Here is a 22,966-nt window from a genome sequence, read left to right on the forward strand (position 1 = left end):
ACAAACTTTGCACACCTGTAGAGGAGAAATGTGGCTACATGTGTGGTCCAGAGGACCTACAACCGGCTGGTACCAGGTCCCCAAAGTCACTGGAAAAATTACGGTTTAACATGGGAGTCTATGGAAGGGGTGCCCAGCTTTGAAAAATCGATGCTCCCCGGCCGTAGGTACCCCGGACAACAAACTTTGCACACTTGTAGAAGAAGAGGCTATATATATATGTGCCAGGTTTGGGGTCCAGGGGACCTACGGCTGGCCAGTACAGGGTCCCCAAATTCCGGGAGATCGGACACAAAAAGGTGACTCGACTATAAGCCGAGGGGGGCATTTTCAGCACAAAACAAATGTGCTGAAAAACTCGGGTATATACGGTAACCTTCTAGCATGTTACTGGGGGAAATCCATGGAAGCACAGGAAGAACATGCAAGTTCCATGCAGATCGTGTCCTGGCACAAGTTCTAAGGATTAATTATGCAGGTTGGATGGCTCAACTTGGAGCCAAGAGAATCGGACAACATGATCTGCCATTGACAACAGCAAAAGCTCAAAAAAGTTTGGTGCCAGTTGTAAATTCTTTAGCTCTTTGGTGGCCTGACATATGGGACCCGGCCAGGACTTATGAATTTTTTTCATTTAGAAATAAACATTCTACAGAAAAATGCCAAATAAACCCTCATAACTCTTGCAAAGCACCAGAGGCTGATAAGCCAGGAAGAACTGCTAGATCACAGACGGATGATAAACCATACAAAACTGTTATAACAGAACATCAGGCATGTCAGTATGCTACATATGATGTAGAGCATGTACAATGCAGTGGACGGACTGCAAAGTGGAACAGAGACACATAAAAAAAAAAAGCAGCCAAAACCACTTCACTGGTGATGGCTCCGGTCATGTTCGGCTGGATGCGCATCTTGCAGAGGAGGGCTTGAAAGACACATTTTTTTTCTACGCCCCACAAATATTAAAATAAATAAAGTCAGACATAAATATTACACTATACACCACTTGATATCCAAGCTATTTACACATATACAAACACTGAACGAAGAGGTATTGCAACACATGTCTTAATCCATCTGAACTTTCTTCTTTAAAGCACCTACAACAAAAGAAAAAGGAAATTAGCTTTCATTGGTGTAATCAAGCAAACTATAAATAATTTGATTTAAAGAAAATATTCTATATATATATAATATTGATTAAAAGAATATACTCTTGATTTCCCCATCAACACTGTCAGTTGAGTTCTGCCACCGGGGAGCCTTCCTAGTCGCAAGAAACACAATGGCCCAGATTCAAGAAGCAATTGCGCCTGTGTAACCGTAGGTTACACAGCGCAATTGCTTACTTGCTCCGGCGTAGCGAATGCTCCTGATTCAGGAACATCGCTACGCCGACTGCAGCCTAAGATATGACAGGCATAAGCCTCCTTATGCCTTCATATCTTAGGCTGCATTCTTGCGTTGGCCGCTAGGGGGCGCGCCCATTGTGATCAGCGTATAGTATGCAAATTGCATACTAACACCGATTCACAAACTTGCGCGGGCCCTGCGTACGCAAATTACGTAATTTGCGTACGTCGGGTTTCGCGTAAGTTTACACATCCTAATAGCACGAGCAGCCAATGCTATAGGATAGCCACGTTCCTGCGTCGCGACGTTCAAATTTTACGTCGTTTGCATAAGTGATTCGTGAATGGCGCTGGACGCCATTCACGTTCACTTTGAAGCAAATGACGTCCTTGCGACATCATTTGCCGCAATGCACGTCGGGAAAGTTTCCCGACGGAGCATGCGCTCTACGCTCGGCGCGGGAGCGCACCTAATTTAAATGATTCCCGCCCCCGGCGGGATCATTTACATTAGGCGCCCTTACGCAGGGCAAGTTAACACAGCGCCCCCGCAATTTACGGAGCTTCTGCTCCGTGAATCGCGGGCAGCGCAGAAAATTTGCGCGGGCGCAGGGCAAAAACGCTGCCCTGTGCCTGCATAAGAAAGGCGCAGATTCTTACTGAATCTGGGCCAGTGAATACTGCCAACGGCCATAGGAAGCAGCAGTCATTGCATGTAAAAAATTCTAGAGGCTGGCGATCAATGGATTGACTTGGGTACAACCAGCCTGCCCATATATGAATGGAATCTCAGCTGGTTCCTGCTGACCTGGCCAAGAATCAATCCATTTATGGGCAGAAGTGATCGGACTTCTTCAAGCTGAAATCTGTTTGGAAGCTGCACTTTTGAAGATCACCACTGTTTTTTTTTTATATATATATTTTGATTTGTTAAAATGTATGTCAAGGCAATTTTTTTTTTAATTTTAGAGAAACAATTAGAATGCTTGTATTTTTTTTTAACCAAAAACGGTTTAATGGAGAAAAATGAGCCAATGTACAGAGAATAGTTAAAAATCAATCCTTGTTGGGTTTTTACTGCTTCCTGGTGATAGAGAGAGAGAGACATTTTCCTTCATATCCTGCCCTGCTGACAACAGTGTCACGAGTCGGTAAGTAAGGGTAATGCCGCGTACACGCGATCGGAATTTTGGACAAATTTTTTTTTCTCGACTGAATGTTGGCTCAAACTTGTGTTGCATACACACGGTCACACAAATGTTGTCTGAAATTCCGAACGTCAAGAACACGGTGAGGTACAACACTACAATGAGCCGAGAAAAATAAAGTTCAATGATTCCAAGCATGCGTAGGAATTGCATACAGACAATCAAAATTTCCGACAAAAACGTTTTTTGTCTGAAAATTTGAGAACCAGCTCTCAATTTTTTTTTTTGCTGACGGAAATTCTGACAGAAAATGTCCGATGGGGCCTACACATGGTCCTAATTTCTGACCGAAAGCTCACATCGAACATTTCTCGATGGAAATTCCAATCGTGTGTACGCGGCATAAGTAAAAAAATAAATCTAACAGGGGTTCTAGTCTTCCCTTACAAGACAGGAAGTAAGGGGAAGTCTTTCTAAAGGAGCCCCAGATAGTAGTAAGAGCCCAACAGGGTTCCAACCCTTCTCCACTCTGAAAAACATTAACATACATTGCATAAGAAAGCAGGCATTTCGATATGGCCCACCAACTTTCAAATGCAGCATAACAATATGATTGGTATATAGTTTGTGGTGTGGTGCATTGTGCTCTATTGTACAGCGCATGGGATGCTATTCGAAATTAATGTCACTGCAAGACACCACACATAGAGATTTAAGATTTCCTCTTCTATTCTGTTGCGTCTCTGGAACAGTAACTATAGAGGAATCTCTCCAAAGAGACAGCAAACATTTATTGATGGGGGTTCTACCCAAAATAACACATTAGGAGGATGCAGTATTCAGTTTCATGCTTTGCAGTATGTACATTTTCATATATTAGGCTCGCCAAATATAAATACTGTGGCTGTCTAAAGCTGGAGCCTGACTACATTGAGCCTGAAGCGGTGGCAGATTGACCTCCCATCTATTGGTGCCTACATAGTTTGAGGGCCAAGGCCATTGGTAAAAGCAGTGGAATGATATCGATGATATTTTTTCGCTGTCTGTAAAAGCATTCTGACCACCACTCTAAAGCCCTGTACACACGATCGGTCCATCCGATAAAAACGGTCTGATGAACCGTTTTCATTGGTTAACCGATGAAGCTGACTGATGGTCAGTCGTGCCTACACACCATCAGTTAAAAAAACGATCGTGTCAGAACGCAGTGACGTAAAACACAATGACGTCCTGAAAAAAACGAAGTTCAATGCTTCCAAGCATGCGTCGACTTGATTCTGAGTATGAGTGGATTTTTAAATTTAAAACAAGATTGCTTTTTTTTAACCTATGGATAAATAACCGATGGGGCATACACACGATCGGTTTGGTCCAATGAAAAAGGTCCATCAGACTGTTCTCATCGGTTTGACCGATCGTGTGTACGCGGCATAAGGGGTACGTTCTTTCAAATGACCGCCGATGTAAGGGGCAATTTTCCAACTGACACCCAATAACCTGAGACCTAAGATAATTTCAAGAGTTCCTCTGGGGTTAGAAGGTTGAGAAAGGCTGATTTATAAAACCTCTCAAAGTTAGGAATCCATTTATGGTCCTCTTACCAGTACTATAATAGTTGAACATGGAGGCCGGTTGCAGAGGACGGAATACACTTGCCACAATAGCCACCACATTTTCCCGTCACTTTGGTTCCATCCTACAAAAACAAAATTGGAAGAATGTGTTACATTTAACATGGTTGTAATGAATTCAGTGCTTGATAGTGTGACATACAAACAGATCTGTGAAACTACAAAGAGCAAATATCATCCGGTTTCCTACTGAAATGGCCAAAATTGAGTTGTGCTTGGCTTCTGCCTGACATTTTTCGATATGAGAGTTAAAAGAGCCAGGCCAATCAGATGTAACTGCTGTTCCTATTCTAGCTGTTACAATACAGTAGCCAGGAAAGACTCCTTCATGCTTGTGGTTTAGCAAGAATGGGGGGGGGGGGGAAATAATTGAAGATAGATAGACAATGGAGAAGTCTTAAAGTGGATGTAAACCCGAATTTTGTATTTCTATTTTTTGATGTCACAATGTACAGTATAAGATTTCCTATGATCTGTGCCCAGTCTTGCCACACAAAGGTAATCCAGCTCTGAGCAATCCTCTTTTATTGTTCAGTGAAATAAAACGGACTAAGGGCCCTTTCACACGATCCGCCTCCGTGTGTCTGTCAGCTCAGCGGGGATCCTCCGTAAAATCCCTGCTGATCCGTCGGCTGACAGGGCCGTCCCCGCACACTGTGCAGGGACCGCCCTGTCTTTTCTCCGCTCTCCCCTATGGGGGGATCTGATGAACACGGACCGCGTTCATCCGATCCGCAGACGGATGAAAAAATAGGATTTTCTTCCGTCCGCAAAATCGGAGCTTTGCTGAGGCGGGTGATTACGGGTGTCAGCGGATGTTCATCCGCTGACACCCACAATCACATAGGGACCAATGTATGTCCCGTTTTCATCCGCAAACAGATGGATGAAAATGCGGACATACGGTCCACACATGTGAACTGGGCCTTACAGAGAAAAACCTTAGTCCGTTCCGCCCTCTTGCTGTGAATGACAGGTTATTTACATATCTCATGCACTAGCCTGGAGACAGGCATTATTTTTTAATTCCCACCCCCACTCCTTTTCTGAAGTCATGTGGTTACTTTTCTGGATTTTGACTGGATGTTAGTGTTCATAGCAGAATTTAGTGTAAGGAATACACAGGAAAAAATGCATGTTGACAAGGGGAATGTAGAGGAGGACGGGGAGTCTACTGACATCATGACTCCACCCACAGAGCTCCAGACAACAGACCCACCCACAGAATCTGCAGTTTTTCAGTTCTTATAACAGACAAAGGGGAGACATTTGACAGGTGAGGATACATGCAGGAGGCGTCTATATCCTTATAGATCAGCACTATGGCACTAGTTTAGAAAGGATGAGAGTGGGCTTACATTCACTTTAAGCCTCAGAGCTTTTGACTGGGAATCCCGACCGTGTGTATGCTCCTTGCAGGTTTTCCGATGGGAAAACTGCTCAAAAACCGCAGAAAAAAAAAAGGAGAACCATCTCTATTTTTTCCCGCTGGGAAAACCGGCGGATTTTTGCCCGGAGGTTTTTGGCAGTTTTCCTATGGGAAAAACTGCGATGGAGCATACACACGGCCGGGATTCCCAGCCAAAGCTCCATCGCAGTTTTCCTGTCGGGAAAACCGTCCGTGTGTAGGGGAAAGACTGAACCGAGCAGGTTCAGGTTTTCCCCTCTGGATTTCCGTATCTTGTCTTGCAAAACGCTCTCAAACCAAGTTACTCTCAAACCAAGGTTTTTTTTTTTTTTATTCTTTATTTTGTTAACAGCAATCCTAACAACATTATGCACTAATACACAGTCACATGTCAATATTTCAAATTACAGTTTACATCCACTTCTCTGATTATTACATTCTTTACACCTATCCTCTTTACCACTGGTTATCCCTTAATTCTGAACAGCTCAACTATCACTCTATATTATTAGCACAAAAACATTTTACCTCAGGTCCGACTGAGCCCCCCCCATTCTCAGCCACACCCTTCTTATCCTATGCTGTTTAAATATAAATAAAAACAAAAGCGGAGAGAAAAGAAAAGAAAAGAGAGAGAAAAAAAAAAACAAGCAAAGAAAAAAGAACCAAAAAAAACAAAAATAAAAATAATAAATAATAAAAAAATAAAAAAAAAGAACACACAACCTACCCCTCCCCCCGAGGTCCGGTCCCCACTCCCCCCCCTTATAGATTCTGTTTCTTATACTCCTCGTATGGTGACCATACTTCCTGATATTTCCCTTCCTGTTCTTTTAATATCATAGTCAGGTTTTCCATTTGTTGAATCTCCGTTATTCTCCCTATCCATTGCATTTTTGTTGGAGCTACTGTACTTTTCCAAAGACTCGGAATGCATGCTTTTGCTGCCGTAAGTAAATGTCTCACCAAAGAATTTTTGTATTTTTCATTGGATAACGGGATGTCATGCAAAAGGAACACTGACGGTTTTTCTACAAGAGCCACATCTGTAATTTTTTTTACTGTTTCAGCCACCATCTTCCAAAAGTCTCGCACTTCAGAACACTCCCAAAAAATATGTAAAATGGTACCTTCTGCATTTTGACACCGCCAGCATTGATTAGACACTTGAGGAAACATCTTATTCAATACTGCCGGAGTTCTATACCACCTGGTTAAGATCTTGTACCCTCCCTCCTGATATTTAGTTGCCATCGAGGCTTTATGGGTAAATAGCAGTATTTTCTTTTTCTGTAGCTTCTGAAAAAGTCATTCCTAGGTCCCTCTCCCATGCTTTTAAAAAAGCCAGTTCTTGTGGAGCTCCTAGATCTACCACCATCGCGTACATAGCAGAAAGTAAGTGCCTCAGAGGCTCTCCCTTTAAACATATCTTTTCAAAGTCAGATAACATTCGTAATTCTGCCATATGTTGCGTGGCTACCCGTATATATGCTTTGAGTTGTATTAACCTGAAGCTGTCCAAGTTTTCCGAGAACTCATTTTCGATCTCCTCCCGAGTCATTACATAGTTATTCCTTGAAAAATGAACCATCCTACTAATTCCCCTCTGCCTTACCTCTTTGAACCGTTGGTCTACCAATCCTGGCTCAAAACTTGGTGTCCCCAAAATTGGGGTCATAGGACTTGGGTGTACCGACATCTTTGTTTTCTTAAATACTTTTTTACTGACCTGGATTGTAGCTCCTATCGTGGGATGTCCCTTCACCTCCTTTGGTATCACCCCCTCCTCTATCCACACTATTCCCTCCAAGGGTATATCAGTTATATTTTGCTCCATCTGTATCCATGGTTTTTCCTTATCCGCTATACACCATTCTACCACTCTGATTAAATGTGCTGCTACATAGTAACTTTCCGGGTCCGGAAGTCCCACCCCTCCTCTTTCTTTAGGTAGAGTCAGCACCGTTCTGCGTACTCTCGGAGTTTTCCCTGCCCAGATAAATCTCACAAACCTAGAACTGATATCTCTCAAAAATCCGGCCGGTAACTTAATGGGTAGAGTCTGAAATAGGTATAACATTCTGGGCATCACATTCATTTTAATGATATTTATTCTTCCAAACCACGTGAATACCTCTTTATCCCACCTTACAAAGTCCAATTTTATTTGCCGGATTAAGGGTGCAAAATTGAGTTCGAAAACTTGGCTCAGCTTGTTTGGTATTTTGGTCCCTAAATAACGTATGTATGCATCCGTCCACCTAAATCCAAAATTCCCCACTAAATGTTGTTTCAGTTTCTCGCTCAGTTCCACACCCATTGCCTCGGACTTGCTATAATTTACTTTAAAATTAGATAGCTCTCCGTATTTACGTAATTCTTGTAGCAATACTGGTAGAGATATTCCTGGCGAAGTTATAAAAAATAGCAAGTCGTCCGCATAGGCCGCTACTTTATGTTCTCTTCCTTTTGTTACCAAAAGGTTTTACTGTAAAAAAAAAACTGAAATGAGTGAAAAGAAAAGCGAAGATCCTTACTGGAGATTTAGTTATTTCAGTCACTGCATAATTTCCTTGTGACATCCATTTGGTGGTTTCAGATACAGAGAGTCCTGTTCCTTGAAGGTTGATGCTAAAGCGACCCTAAGGGAAAGCAATACATAAAAATTGTGTTATTCTTAATATACAAGATGCATATATACATTGAGGATCCCATCCCAATGACATACTCTGGCTATGTGTGAGCTCCCATCAGCCAACTAACTAATACAAAATGTTTGCACAAAGGAAGTCAAGTGTGTGCGCACAAATCACTTTCCTCAAATTCAAATATATTGTCTTAATCAAATGGCAAAATGAACACTGGTAATGAAAATTACAATAATTTGTATTTTTCTTTTAAATCATCAATCAGTTTGACAGAAGCCACAATGTTTTCTAATACACTTTGCCAGCAATTGTAACTTTTAAAGCTTTGTCTTTCCATAAATACGGTTGGCCTGATTCTCAAATGGGGGTCTGGAATACACTATATTACCAAAAGTATTGGGACTTCTGTCTTTTCACGCACAGGAAATTGAATGGCATCCCAGTCTTAGTTTGTAAGGTTCAATATTGAGTTGGCCGACCCTTTGCAGCTATAACAGCTTCAACTCTTCTTGGAAGGCTGTCCACAAGGTTTAGGAGTGTGTCTATGGGAATGTTTGACCATTCTTCCAGAAGCACATATGTGAGGTCAGGCACTGATATGGATGAGAAGGTCTGGCTCGCAGTCTCCACTCGAATTCATCCTAAAGGTGTTCTATTGGGTTGAGGTCATTACTCTGTGCAGGCCAGTCTAGTTCCTCCACCCCAAAATTGCTCATCCATGTCTTTATGAACCTTGCTTTGTACACTAATCCAAATCATTTGGTGGAGGGGGGATTATGGTGTGGGGGTGTTTTTCAAGGGTTGGGCTTGGCGCCTTAGTTCCAGTGAAGGGAACTCGTAAGGCGTCAGCATACTGAGACATTTTGGACAATTTTATGCTCCCAACTTTGTGGTAACAGTTTGGGAATATCCCCTTCCTGTTCCAACATGACTGCACACCAGTACACAAAGCAAGGTCCATAAAGACATGGATGAGCAAGTTTGGGGTGGAGGAACTTGACTGGCCTGCATAAAGTCCTGACCTCAACCCGATGAATTTGAGCAGACTTTCAGCATTCCCAAAAGAGTTGAAGCTGTTATAGCTGAAAAGGGGGGACCAACTCAATATTGAACCCTTCGGATGAAAACTGGGATGCCATTGAAGTTCACGTGCGTGCAGGGCCGGACTGGGCATAAAAACCAGCCCTGGAAATTATTTCATAGCAGCCCCAGTGGCGTAGCGGGGGTTGTCAGCACCCAAGGCAAGTAATTTGCACCCCTAACCCACGGACATTTAGCACGCCGAGTCCCTTCCACTCGTACAGTATTAAACCCCTTATGTCCTGTACACACGATCGGTTCATTCGATGAAAACGGTCCGATGGATTTTTTCATCAGATATCCGATGAAGCTGACTTTCATCAGTCGTGCCTACACACCATCAGTTAAAAAACCGATCGCGTCAGAACGCGGTGACGTAAAACACAACGACGTGCTGAGAAAAATGAAGTTCAATGCTTCCGAGCATGCGTTGACTTGATTCTGAGCATGCATGGATTTTTAACCGATGGACGTACCCACAGACGATCGTTTTTTTCTATCGGTTAATTAACCATAAGATCATTTTAAAACAAGTTCCTAGTTTTTTAACCGATGGGTAAAAAAACAAAGGGGGCCCACACACCATCGGTTAGTCTGATGAAAACGGTCCATCAGACAAACTGATCGTGTGTATGTGGCATTAGGATGTACTACTCTTTCTCTTTGTTCTCCTTTCTTTACCTTTTATCTCGCTCTATCCTAATGTCTTGTCCCCACCCCCTATCTATCGCTCTTTATCCATCTTTCATGTTCTTTCTCACTCGTTTTCTTTGTTTATCCCCCTCTTTTAATTCCTTCTCTTACTCCTTGTTTTTTTCCTCTCTCAACTCCAGTGTTGTTCATCTTCCTTTAAAAAAGTAACTAGTTACAATTACAAGTTACTTGCCCAAAAAAGTAAGTGAATTAGTGACTCAGTTACTTTATTAGCAAAGTAACTAGTTACTCGAAAAAGTAACTGAGATTTTTTTTTTTATATTCTACAATGCTATTACGTTCTACAACATCTTTAGTATCAAAGATGTTTATATTAACTGATTGAAGAATAAAAACACTATATACAGTATTTTAGAACATTTTGTACAATTATTAATATCATCATCACACTCCACCTGCCCAGCAATACTGTACAATATAGATTCAGTGTGCACTGTAGCAGTGTCACTCACACTGCACACTGAATCTATATTGTACAGTATTGCTGGGCAGGTGGAGTGTGATGATGATATTAATAATTGTACACAGTATTGCATTTGCTGGGCCTGCCTGGGCATGTGGATCGGTCCGGTGGACCGCTCATACAATCAGCCCATACAATCAGATTGGAAATGATCAATTTGTTAAATAATCAAACAGCCATAACTTCCCTTGATATTGATTTAAACTCAAATACAGATTGGAGTTAATTTAAACTAAGTCGATCAGTCAGTACAGCACTGAGATGCTTTCCTGATGAATACAGTTGTATTTCTACTGATCAGATTATGAGATTGCATGATGGAAATAGAGATCCGATCAATACGTTATGACCATATCTTCCAACTATCAACCAAACGCACTTCCACATGTGTGGCATAGTGAACAATTGAGTTTTCGATTAATTGATTATTCCTATCGGGAAAGATCAATCAGAATGGGACTGAAATGTCACCGTAAAGGAGATTGTACAATCAGATTGTGTGTGATATGACACCTTCTACTCATTGTATTACCTGCTTTCCTCTATAAACCTGTCATTGTGCATGACTTTTTTTTTTTATGTAAAATGTGAGCTGCTGTTTACCTAAAATATAGAATGTATCCACCTGCCAGGTATGTGATCGCAATGTACAGTACAGATCTATTCTCTCCAGCAGGCACACTAGAGAACAGCATTGTGCTGATGCAACATGGGACTTTACAGCTCTGGGACGTGACTATGGCATCAGTAGCCAGGACCCAGCCAGCAATGTCATGGCAATCCATGGTGATCTATTGTAGAAAAATCATGCCACCCTGGATCATATTAACCCCTTGTGTGAAGAGCTTGTAGGTGGGCTCAGGGGCAGGTGACATCACCGATTATTATCACACACACCCTGATTGATATCAAATCTACTTTCCACCCAGCAGCCTCTGGTGACGAGTCACTCTGGCAATAGACCATTGCATGCGATCCCCATAGGCAAGCTAACTCTAACTTCCAACTAACTTCTAACTAGCCAAGAACGTCCAGGGCAGAGCTGATTATTCTCAGCCTAGTGCCAGCGACAGCGAGGGTCGGGATCATGCCAGTTCAGTGCCAGGTTAGGTTACTCACTGTTGTGGTGATCCAGAACTTCCTGATGAACTGATTGGCAGCTCAGTGCTTACTGCTCAGACCCGACACGAGTCACGGCCGCGGGCGGGAGACTCCAGGGGCGCGTGAATGTGCCGCGCCAGCGCCACCCACCGAGTCAGTCCAGTGTCACATGCCCGCCGGCGACCAATCATCATTAACTTTGGCATCATGTGATGATGACAGAGTGTGACCCACCCAATCACAATGCAACAACAATCACAGGCTCCATCCCGCCGGCCCTGACGTGAGGGAAGTTAGATTGGCTCAATGTAACGTGGTAACGCCGCCAATGTAATGGCAACGGCGCTCCCGCTGGGGCAAATGTAAGTAGTTACATTGCTCATTACCCCCTGAGGGGCAATCGTTACGTAACGGCGTTTATTTAAACGCCGTTACTTACAACACTGCTCAACTCTATATCTAAACACACACTGTATGTATTTACGCCTATATGTATATTGCACCCAATGAATGATTGTCTTATGGGGAGGGTGGATTTCAATGTAAAATGTGCCATGGCCATAGCACCCACCATAAAGCATCCTCTCTCTGTACTGAGGGCTGTAATATAATTCTGCTGTGGCAGATGAGGAAGTGTGTGTGTGTGTGTGTGTGTGTGCCCTCTCCTGCAGGGATTGCAGACATTACAGGAGATGGTCAGAGACTGCAGATATACATTACAGGAGATGGTCAGAGACTGCAGTTACAGGATAGGAGATGGTCAGAGACTGCAGTTACAGGACAGGAGATGGTCAGAGACTGCAGATATAGCACAGGAGATGGTCAGAGACTGCAGACATGGTTCCACTGGACAGTTAGGGATTGCAGACATGATTGATTCAGGAGATGATCAGAGACTGCATTTAAAACTGAACTCAATGTACAGGTATACAACCAAGTGACAGAAGAAATAATCACATCCAATTTCTAAAATACAAATTTTCTTGCAAAAACTGAACTGCTCAGGATAAGTGGAGGACAGTAACCAGTTAATTGGTCTGTTAAGCTTTTAGCCTGATCCAGCAGTAAATCCTCCAACAAAAACAAACTCCTATCAAACAATCTGTGCAGCACACACAGAGCTCTGCCTAAATAGCTGATTATAGGCTGAAATGGTTAATGCCATGTGTCCCCGGTCTCATAGAACACTGCTGCAGCATCTTCCAGAGATCTTATCAGTGTGATCAGACAATGTGCAGGTCAGGTTAGGCAGATAAAAAAAAGTAAACCAGAGGGACAAGGGGGGGGAGGCTGATTGGTAACCTGCACACTGCCTGATCACATATCTGAAAGACAACATGTTACTGTTCAGATTTGTGTGTCCTGAGGCTGCAGAACGTGGATTGTTGTCATCCTACCTTTCCTGCATCTCCCTCCTGGCGTGCCCCATTCAGCTTCACTCCAACACTTACAATCAAATGTGCGCGGGGAAGAGCTATACTGCCTGCTGATTGGCTGTGGATGGACCGGAGGAGGAGCAGATCCTCCCCTGCACTCCTTTAAGCAGCGCTATTGGCTGTGGGTTCCATACTAGAGAAATGACTGGCCAGAGAACACTCAGTAAGTGTCCATCCATGCTCCCTCCTGCATTATCCTCCTCCACAGCACAGACCTGACAGTGCCTGCCGCACGATAGTCACGTGCTCCTCCAGCCCTCCGCTCTGCTGCTAGAATTTATTTCCTCATCCAGCCCCGAGTCATGTTCACAGCAGCCAGCCTACCGGGATATTTCCCGCTGTCCCGCTAGGCCAGTCCGGCCCTGCGTGCGTGTAAAGGTAGGCGTCCCAATACTTTTGGTAATATAGTGTATGTTAGGTCATCATCCTATTATTGTCTTTTCCTTAACTGTTTTCCTTCTGATCTCCCTATCACTCACTGATGACAAGACATTTCTTCCTTGCTTAAATACTCAGAGCTTCTACTAAGTCTCTGGTTTCCCCCCCTCTGACATCATTCATTTATTCATGACACTGGCTGAAGGTAAGAGATATGTCATACAAGAATAGTCTTTTTTTTTTTTAGGAGAATAAAGTATATTTGAAAATTTCATAGCTTGCCTCAGACTGATTTATGGCTCAGATTAAACTGACCTTGATTACAAAAATCAGCTGGCCCAAAAGCTGTACATGCAAAATAAGAAAAAAAATACTCTTTTCTTTCAAGTCTGAACACATAAAAACCGCTCTGTCCAGAAAAAGTATTTTGAGAAATCAAAAGATAGTCAAGCTCCTAGTTCTCCACTGCACTACCAATGCCTACATCACTACGGTACACAATAGTGACATCAGGGGCGGATCCGGGGGGGGGGGGCAATGGGGCAATTGCCACCCCCGAGAAATTAGTGGTAGTTGCAGAACTTGCGGCGCCTAAGAGTCTGTGCGGGCGGTAGTTGCGGAACTTGCTGCGCCTGAGAGTCTGAGCGGGTGGCTCTGAGGCGAGTGAGAGTCAGAGAGTGGGCGGTCAGCTGGTCGGCTCTGTGAGTGAGCGGGTGGGTAGCAAATCAACAAGCCGGCGGCTGGGGGAGCAGAGAGATGACATCATCTCTCACTGCCCCGCTTACGGCCTGCATCCCTGCAGTAACTTCCGCCCTCACTGTGCAGGCAGCAGAGAGATTACATCATCTCTCTGCTGCCTGACTCTGACAAGCAAAACACCACCTTAGCAAGTGACAATCCACAAGGTGTGGCAGGTGAGGTGGCAAGTGACAATCTGCATCTGGTGGCAGGCAAGGGACATTCTGCAACATGTGGCAAGTGACAATCTTCAACGTGTGGCACGTGACAATCCGCAACGTGTGACACGTGACAATCCGCAACATCGCGTTTCATCCTGACACCATAACAACCATGGTGCCGTGATGATTGAATCGCTAACACCAGTCATTTCCTTGATAAATTGCCCCCCAAAAAAATATTTTCTGCCAGTGCCCCTCCCGAGACTAGACTCCGGATCCGCCCCTGAGTGACGTGGGGGGGGGGGGGGGGGGCAAAGACGATGGACTCTTCGAGATAGAGATCCCAAAGCGTTAGTTTCTCAGCAGACTTCAGAGGAACATTTCTCTTCAACATAGAAGTAAGCCCTTTATTTGCAGGTACAACTTTTGGGCCAGTTTCATTTTTAAAACAGGGTCACTAAGCAGTGCAAAGTAAATGGTCTTGTCTTTAACCATTGTTGGTTGGTATCAATGTCACTATTTCTGGCTGAAAAGACACTACTACTACTACTACTACTACTACTACTACTAAAGATACCTACAGATGTAGGATGGCATTCAGAAGATCCAGTAATAGTGCAATCCTTTTGTAGACAAACCACGATATGCACAAGATGACCATTTTGCTAAACAGACACCCCTGATGCCCGCCTCATCTTGAAGGAACATCATTATGGGGTATTGTTTGTAGAATTTTGAGGAAAATAATGAATTTAATCAATTTTGGAATAGGGCTGTAACATAACAAAATGTGGAAAAAGTGAAGCGCTGTGAATACTTTCCGGGTTGCACTGTACCTATAGACATGCAATTGTCTCCTGATCTGTCCATAATCAATCAGATCAGGTGAAAATCTATGGGTACCTTAATGCCGCGTACACACGATCGGATTTTCCGATGAAAAAAGTCGGATGGACTTGTTTCATCGGAAATTATGATCGTGTGTGGGCCCCATCAGACTTTTTTCCATCGGAGTAAAAAAATAGAACATGTTTTTAAAAAAATCCGATGGGAAATTCTGATCGTCTGTGTGAAATTCCATCGGAGAAAAATTCACGCATGCTTAGAATCAAGTCAACGCATTGAACTTCATTTTTCTCGGCTCATCGTAGTGTTTTACGTCACCGTGTTTTGGACGGTCGGAATTTAGTCTAACAGTGTGTATGCAAGACAGCTTGAATGGATTTACCATGAAAAAATCCATCAGATTTTAGACCGTCGGATACTCCGATTGTGTGTAAGAAAGCAAAAATTAAACCCTCAGCAAACTATTAAAAAGATAATGCCACTGAATACTGTGCAGCTGGAGGTAAGTGCGGGTTTTTTGTTACCTGAGGGCATTTGGCTGCACTGTAACAGTCCCCAGCTGTGGCAAAGGGGACAGGACGTCCATCAATGGTACGGGCAAACTGAAGATCTGTGGCTGAACAGAGAGATCACAAATTAATACAATATCTTCTTATAGTGTGCATGTTGTACATGTCGGACATACAGTATTATACTAGGAACATAATGTAGAAAGGCTGACTTACTTATAATCTGTAAAGTGGTCAGATCCAGTCTCGCTTTACTGAAGGTGGACAAGCCAGATGCTGTGTAGTCTTTCCTGCATTGACAGTCTTCTCTCCTGCTCCCATTGTATGGACATTCTGTGGGATTCTGTAGTCTGCAACAGAAGAGAATACATCATTAACCACTTTACCCCCGGACCATATTGCTGCCCAAAGACCAGAGGACTTTTTGCGATTCGACACTGCGTGGCTTTAACTGACAATTGCGCGGTCGTGCGACGTGTCTCCCAAACAAAATTGGCGTCCTTTTTCCCCCCACAAATAGAGCTTTCTTTTGGTGGTATTTGATTACCTCTGCGATTTTTAGTTTTTGCACTATAAACAAAAATAGAGCGACAATTTTGAAAAAAAATTATATTTTTGACTTTTTGCTGTAATAAATATCCCCCAAAAATATATAAAAAAAATATTTCTTTCCTCAGTTTAGGCCAATACGTATTCTTCTACATATTTTTCGTAAAAAAAATCGCACTAAGCGTTTATTGATTGGTTTGCGCAAAAGTTATAGCGTTTACAAAATCGGGGGTATTTTTATGGCATTTTAATTAATTTTATTTTTTTACTAGTAATGGCGGCGATCAGCTTTTTTTTGCGGTACTGCGACATAATGGCGGACACTTCGGACACTTTTGACACATTTTTGGGACCATTGGCATTTTTATAGCGATCAGTGCTATAAAAATGCATTGGATTACTATAAAAATGCCACTGGCAGTGAAGGGGTTAACACTAGGGGCGGGGAAGGGGTTAAGTATGTTCCCTGGGTGTGTTCTAACTGTAGGAGGGGTGGCCTCACTAGGGGAAATCACTGATCTTCTGTTCATACATTGTATGAACAGAAGATCAGCCTTTCTCCCCCTGACAGGACCGGGAGCTGTGTGTTTGCACACACAGCTCCCGGTCCCCACTCTGTAACGAGCAATCGCAGGTGCCCAGCGGCGATCGCGCCCGCCGCGCATTGGGAGTCGGAGGCGAGCGCGCGGCGCGCGCCCCTAGTGGCCTGCGCAAGAGCCGACGTTATACTATGGGCTCTCGCGCAGGGTAGCCGACTTGCCGCCGTAAAACGACGGTGGGCGGTCGGCAAGCAGTTAAAGCAGAGTTCCACCCTAAAAATGAACTTTTTATGAACAGCTTGCCTTTAATGTTAAAAAAAAAAAAAATATGTTTTTTACTCACTTCTATATGGCTGTCACTAGGCAGAATTCGTAATCTGCCTAGTTCCTAGTCTGCGGTGGTAGAACTTCCTGTCCTAAGACCCCATTGCCTCCTGGGAAATGATGACACTCATTTCCCAGGAGTCTCTGGGCATTACTGTGCCTAAAAATCTCTCTCGGGAAATCCAGGAAGAAACATGAACTGGGCTTCATAATGCCCACAGCCATGATGGAAACGGCTACAAGATCCCTGAGATGATATCAGGTAAGTTTGTGCAACTGTTTATGTACCGATCATGCTTTATTAATATGTTTTAATGAATATTCATAATAATGTAATTAAGATTGCAAAAAAATAAATAACAATTTTATGACCGGAACCCGCGCTTTAACAGGAAGATATTAAGATAAAATAAAGGGTTGAGTAGGTCACTGTGCTACTATTTCCCTAATTCTTTTTTTTTTTTTGGCATACTCCCTCCGACCTGTTTTTTTTTAATTCCTTCAGCAGTTTTATTTGGCATCCCAAATAAATTAATTTATCTCATTCAGTTCCTGTTCTTCTGTCTGTAAAGCCTCGTACACACGATCAGTTCATCCGATGAGAACGGTCTGAACGACAGTTGTCATAGGATAACCGATGAAGCTGACTGATGGTCCGTCGTGCGTACACACCATCGGTTAAATAACCGATCGTGTCAGAACGCTGTGAGGTAAAACGACATGCTGAAAACAATGAAGTTCAATGCTTCCAAGCATGCGTCGACTTGATTCTGAGCATGCGTGGATTTTTAACTGATGGTCGTGCCTACTAACGATAGTTTTTTTCCCATTGGTTAGGAATCCATCAGTTCAATTTAAAGCAAGTTGGCTTTTTTTAACCGATGGTTAAATAACCTATGGGGCCCACACACGATCGTTTTTTACCGATGAAAACGGTCCATCAGACCGTTGTCCTCTGGTTAACCGACCGTGTGTACGAGGCCTAACTCAACACAGTAATGCAAGGCTTTCTCCCTGGTGTGGAGAAAGCCTCTTGAGGGGGCGACCAGGAGTGTCAGGACGCCCACTAACACACAGCTCCTTTCTCTAACTGCAAAGTAGAGAGTGTCCTGACCCTCCTGCTCGCCCTCTCCCCCCTCAAGAGGCTTTCTCCACACCAGGGAGAAAGCCTTGCATTACTGTGTTGAGTTACAGACAGAAGAACAGGAAGTGAGGATTTCTCAGAAGAAATAAGGACATTTAAAAGCAAAATGGAAGGATGAGGTAAGTGAAGGAGGACTGCACTAAGGTAAAGGAAGCTATTTAGGGAGCTGCCTGGGATAGGAGACCTCAGTCACTGCTTCCTGGGGAAGGGGTCCTCAGTCACTGCTGGTTGAGGAAGGGGTCCTCAGTCACTGCTGCTTGAGGAAGGAGTCCTCAGTCACTGCTGCTGGGGGAAGGGGTCCTCAGTCACTTCTGCTTGAGGAAGGGGTCATCTGACACTGCTGCCTGGGGAAGGGGTCCTCAGTCACTGCTGCCTGGGGAAAGAGTCCTCAGTCACTGCTGCCTGGGGAAAGGGTCCTCAGTCACTGCTGGTTGAGGAAGGGGTCCTCAGTCACTGCTGCTTGAGGAAGGGGTCATCAGACACTGCTGCTGGGGGAATAGGTCCTCAGTCACTGCTGCCTGGGGAAGGGGTCCTCAGTCACTGCTGCCTGGGGAAGGGGTCCTCAGTCACTGCTGCCTGGGGAAGGGGTCCTCAGTGGCCCCAAAATGTTGCACTGCTTGATATGGAATAAATCTCCTGTCTTTCTATTCCTACAATGGTGTGCTGGAGATACCTTGCATTGTGGACTTTTTTCTGTAATAGGGTGACAATGGACCTTTTACTGATGGTGCCATCCATCATTTCAGCACTCGTCTTTGCTCTATGTCTATAGCAGTGAGGAGTACACTGGACCTTATGGATGTATAAACTGTTACAGAAAAACACACAGACATAAAGTTCTAACAAAACCTTTGAGTGTAAAAAAACACACACAGTGCACCCTTTTGATCATACCTGTAGCCAAATACCTCGGAGAAATTTTCTGCCTCATCACTCACGAGCGTCACGTACTCTTTCGGATTCTCTGACTGCATCCCGGAACAATAAACCTGAGAGAAAAGCAATTGTTATTGGTGTGAGAGAGCACCTGCAGCCATCTATAAATAATAGAACGCGCAGAACATCATGAAGCACGATGCGCCGAGGATGAAGCCGTACCTTTATTATTTTTTCCTCCACCGTAATGTAATGCTCGCCATCTTCACTAACACCTCTGCGCCTTTTAACATCTTGACAATTGTGCGGTAAATCACCTAAAAAGTAAAGAATATTATATTTCTTATATTTTTGTTGTTGTGAATGATGATGAATTAGTGATCAACAAATTACCACAAATCAGTTAAATCTTAACTCTGGGAATGAGACAAAATCTATTCTTGCAGTAGTCCCCCCCCTCCCCCCCCCCGGTGCTGTCTCAAGCTCCAGGCTGTGGGGTGATCCCTCTGCACCATCACATAAAGTGCAGGGCTATTGGCATTCTACATACCCGTGACCGTGGCCCAAAGCATTTTTGAGAGAAGACGCCGTGGGGGCCCATTCACATGGATTGAGGGATCCTGCCAGTGCTAGGAATAAGGTATTATGTCTTATCCCTGTACCCTTAGACCACGAGTCTCCAAACTTTCTAAGCAAATGGCCAGTTTAATGTCCTTCAGGCTTTAGGGGGCCTGGACTGGGCCAGCGAGAGTAGAAATGCCCTGACATCAGTGCCCAAAAAAATATTGGGAGAGATAGTGCCCCAATGTTGGTATCAATGGAAGAAGAGTGCTCTATTGATGGTTTCAGTAGGGAGAATAGTGCACCAATCATTGGTGTCAGTTGGTGAAATAGTGCCCCAAGTGCTAGATAAAGGCAAGAAAAGGGCCACATTCAGCCCCCAGTTTGGAGACCATTATTTACATCTGTGAAGTGAACTGCTATTTTTCAGGAGGAATTCTAGGGCCAAAGGTTTATTATGCAGTGTGCTGCTTTCTATATGTTCCCTTTAACCACGTAAGCTCCGGACCATTATGCTGGTCAAAGACCGGGCCACTTTTTGCGAATCTGCGTTGCTTTAACTGACGATTGCGCGACGTGGCTCCCAAACAAAATTTACGTCCTTTTTTTCCCACAAATATAGCTTTCTTTTGGTGCTATTTGATCACCTCTGCGTTTTTTATTTTTTGGGCTATAAACAAAAATAGAGCAACAATTTTGAAAACAATTCAATATTTTTTACTTTTTGCTGTAATAAATATCCTCAAAAAAAAAAATCCCTCAGTTTAGGCCGATACGTATTCTTCTACATATTTCTGATAAAAAAATGGCAATAAGCGTTTATTGATCGATTTGCGCAAAAGTTATAGCGTCTACAAAATAGGGGATAGTTTTATGGCATTTTTATTAATAATTTGTTTTTACTAGTAATGGCGGCGATCAGCGATTTTTATCATGACTGTGACATTATGGCGGACACGTCGGACACTATTTTGGGACTATTGTGATTTTTACAGTGAACAGTGCTATAAAAATGCACTGATTACTGTGAAAATGACACTGGCAGTGATGGGGTTAATCACTAGGTGGCTCAGTAGGGTTTAAGTGTTTTCTAGGGAGTGATTCTTACTGTTAGGGGGCGTGGCTACACGCGACACGTCACTGATGACCATTTCCGATCACGGGGAACAGCCATCAGTGACAGTGTCACCAGGCAGAATAGGGGAATGCCTTGTTTACACAGGATATCACAGGGACAGGAAGTGAAGGGCAATCCCTGCAATTGGGAAAAGAAGTGTGGGCCAGAATGAAAAAGAACCACAAGCAAAGCAAAGATCACCCTAAAGAATAAATACAAAGTTATGTCACTCCTATTTTTTATCCTAAGTTCAGTAGCTTTTATAGCGAAACAGTTGGACCATAATGAAGGAGAAGGTCAATAGCACTCTATGTCTCAGCTTCTCTTGGATTAAATGCTACGTACAGTCATGAGGATTGTAGCATGGCTGCTTCTCCTCCGGTTTCATATTCATGGAGCACATACTGCTAGGGACGTCATCATTCGTTAGACATTGCACAGAGCGCTGCATGACACCAGCTCCACAGGTAACAGAACACTGCAAACACAAACAGTACCAGCCTCAGTTACCACCACATAGATAATCTTGCTATACCATTTATAACGTTTTTGGTCACCTAACAATCACACCTATATGAACTTGCTGGACTTCGTACTCCAATTCATTGGCACTATTATGGTGCTGCCCTCCTTTGCATTTATAACAGCCTTCAATATTCTGGGAAGGCTTTTTACAAGATTTTGGAGTATCTATGAGAATTTGTGTATATAGAGATGTAACGGAATGGCCCGTGACACCCAGAAGCTTTTGAAGGATGGGGGGAACTCCTGTGCCAGCGTCACTAATGACTCTTGGGTCTAGGGTCATCCTATGCCCCTTTTGGGCATAGGATGGCTGAGAAATTATAATTCATGTATTGCAGGAGATCTGGACATATTACAGGTGATTTCATGCTGACCCCCAACCGGTCAATAAGAGTGTCTACGTCAATGCTTAAACTGTTGAGATGCTAACTAAGGGGCAGATCCACAAAAGCATTACGCCGGCGTATCTCTTGATACGCCGGCGTAATTTTAAATTTCCCGCGTCATATCTTTGTTTTGTATCCACAAAACAAGATACAACGGCATTTGGGATCGATCCGACAGGCGTACGTCTTAGTACGCCTTCGGATCTTAGATGCAATTTTTCGGCGGCCGCTAGGTGGCGTTTCCGTTGAAATCTGCGTTGAGTATGCAAATTAGCTATTTACGGCGATCCACAAACGTACGTCCGGCCGGCGCATTTTTTTACGTCGTTTGCATTCGGCTTTTTTCGGCGTATAGTTAAAGCTGCTATTATGAGGCGTACTCAATGTTAAGTATGGCCGTCGTTCCCGCGTACAATTTTGAATTTTTTGCGTCGTTTGCGTAAGTCGTTCGCGAATAGGAGTTTGCGTAAAATGACGTCACCGTCGTAAGCATTGGCTGGTTCCGGTTTAATTTCGAGCATGCGCACTGGGATACCCCCACGGATGGCGCATGCGCAGTTAAAAAAAAACGTTGTGTACCTCGGGTCACGACGTATTTACATAAAACACGCCCCCATTACATCCATTTGAATTAGGCGCCATTACGCCGGCAAAGATACACTATGCCGCCGTAACTTACGCGCAAATTCTTTCAGGATTCAAAATAAAATAAATAAGTTACGGCGGCGTAGTGTATCTTAGATACGATACGCCCACCGCATAAATGCGCCGCTGTACGAGGATCTGCCCCTAAGTCTGCTACTGTGGTGATGTGGATTGAAACTGAGAGTCAGTCTGGCTGGCTATTATGGGATGTTAAAGTATCTTGCTGTGATTACATTCTATTGTCCATTGTGCTAATTACGTCTGCTCCTAGGACCTTTCATTGTGTATGCTAATGACACTGTTTTGTGTGAAGATGCTATTGATGATAGATATGTGTTGTGAGTTAGCAGTCTAAAGGTCAGACGTCTGACTTAAGGAATGTGTATTATGAAGCAGGTGAGAACAGCTTGGCAGGGCCAGGCTGTCTGGATAATGTTTAGTAATTAGCCCATATGAAGGTGTATTGAAGCCCCATTGTGTGATGCTGGGGGTGGAGAGTTTCATTGTCCCTGTAACTACTGAAGCATGCTTTGTAACTGTATAAAAACATGAGAATTTTCCATTAAAGCGGCCATTCATTCATTTGGAACCAGAAAGAACAGAGCTTGTGTCTCGTCTTAATTCTGGGGGAATTCCTATGGAATCGATCGTGTCTGTTGGATGGTTGGAGTGTCGGATAAG

The 22,966-nt window shown here is 43.6% G+C and overlaps 1 protein-coding gene across 1 annotated transcript in view; it reads right to left on the minus strand.

Annotated features, from left to right (window-relative positions):
• Positions 1–294: 294 nt before the first annotated feature.
• ADAMTS9 (ADAM metallopeptidase with thrombospondin type 1 motif 9) overlaps positions 295–22,966 on the minus strand; it is a 350,073-nt gene continuing 327,401 nt past the window's right edge. The window contains exons 33-40 of the mRNA XM_040359179.1: positions 21,075–21,207; positions 19,274–19,368; positions 19,070–19,164; positions 15,836–15,969; positions 15,635–15,726; positions 8,083–8,187; positions 4,108–4,202; positions 295–1,106 (exon numbers count right to left, since the gene is read on the minus strand). Of these exons, the coding sequence (XP_040215113.1) occupies positions 4,113–4,202; positions 8,083–8,187; positions 15,635–15,726; positions 15,836–15,969; positions 19,070–19,164; positions 19,274–19,368; positions 21,075–21,207 (744 nt within the window). The 3' untranslated portion in view covers positions 295–1,106; positions 4,108–4,112. The remainder of the gene's footprint in view (positions 1,107–4,107; positions 4,203–8,082; positions 8,188–15,634; positions 15,727–15,835; positions 15,970–19,069; positions 19,165–19,273; positions 19,369–21,074; positions 21,208–22,966) is intronic.

This window comes from Rana temporaria, chromosome 7 (genome assembly GCF_905171775.1).
Source record: "Rana temporaria chromosome 7, aRanTem1.1, whole genome shotgun sequence".
NCBI lineage: Eukaryota > Metazoa > Chordata > Amphibia > Anura > Ranidae > Rana > Rana temporaria.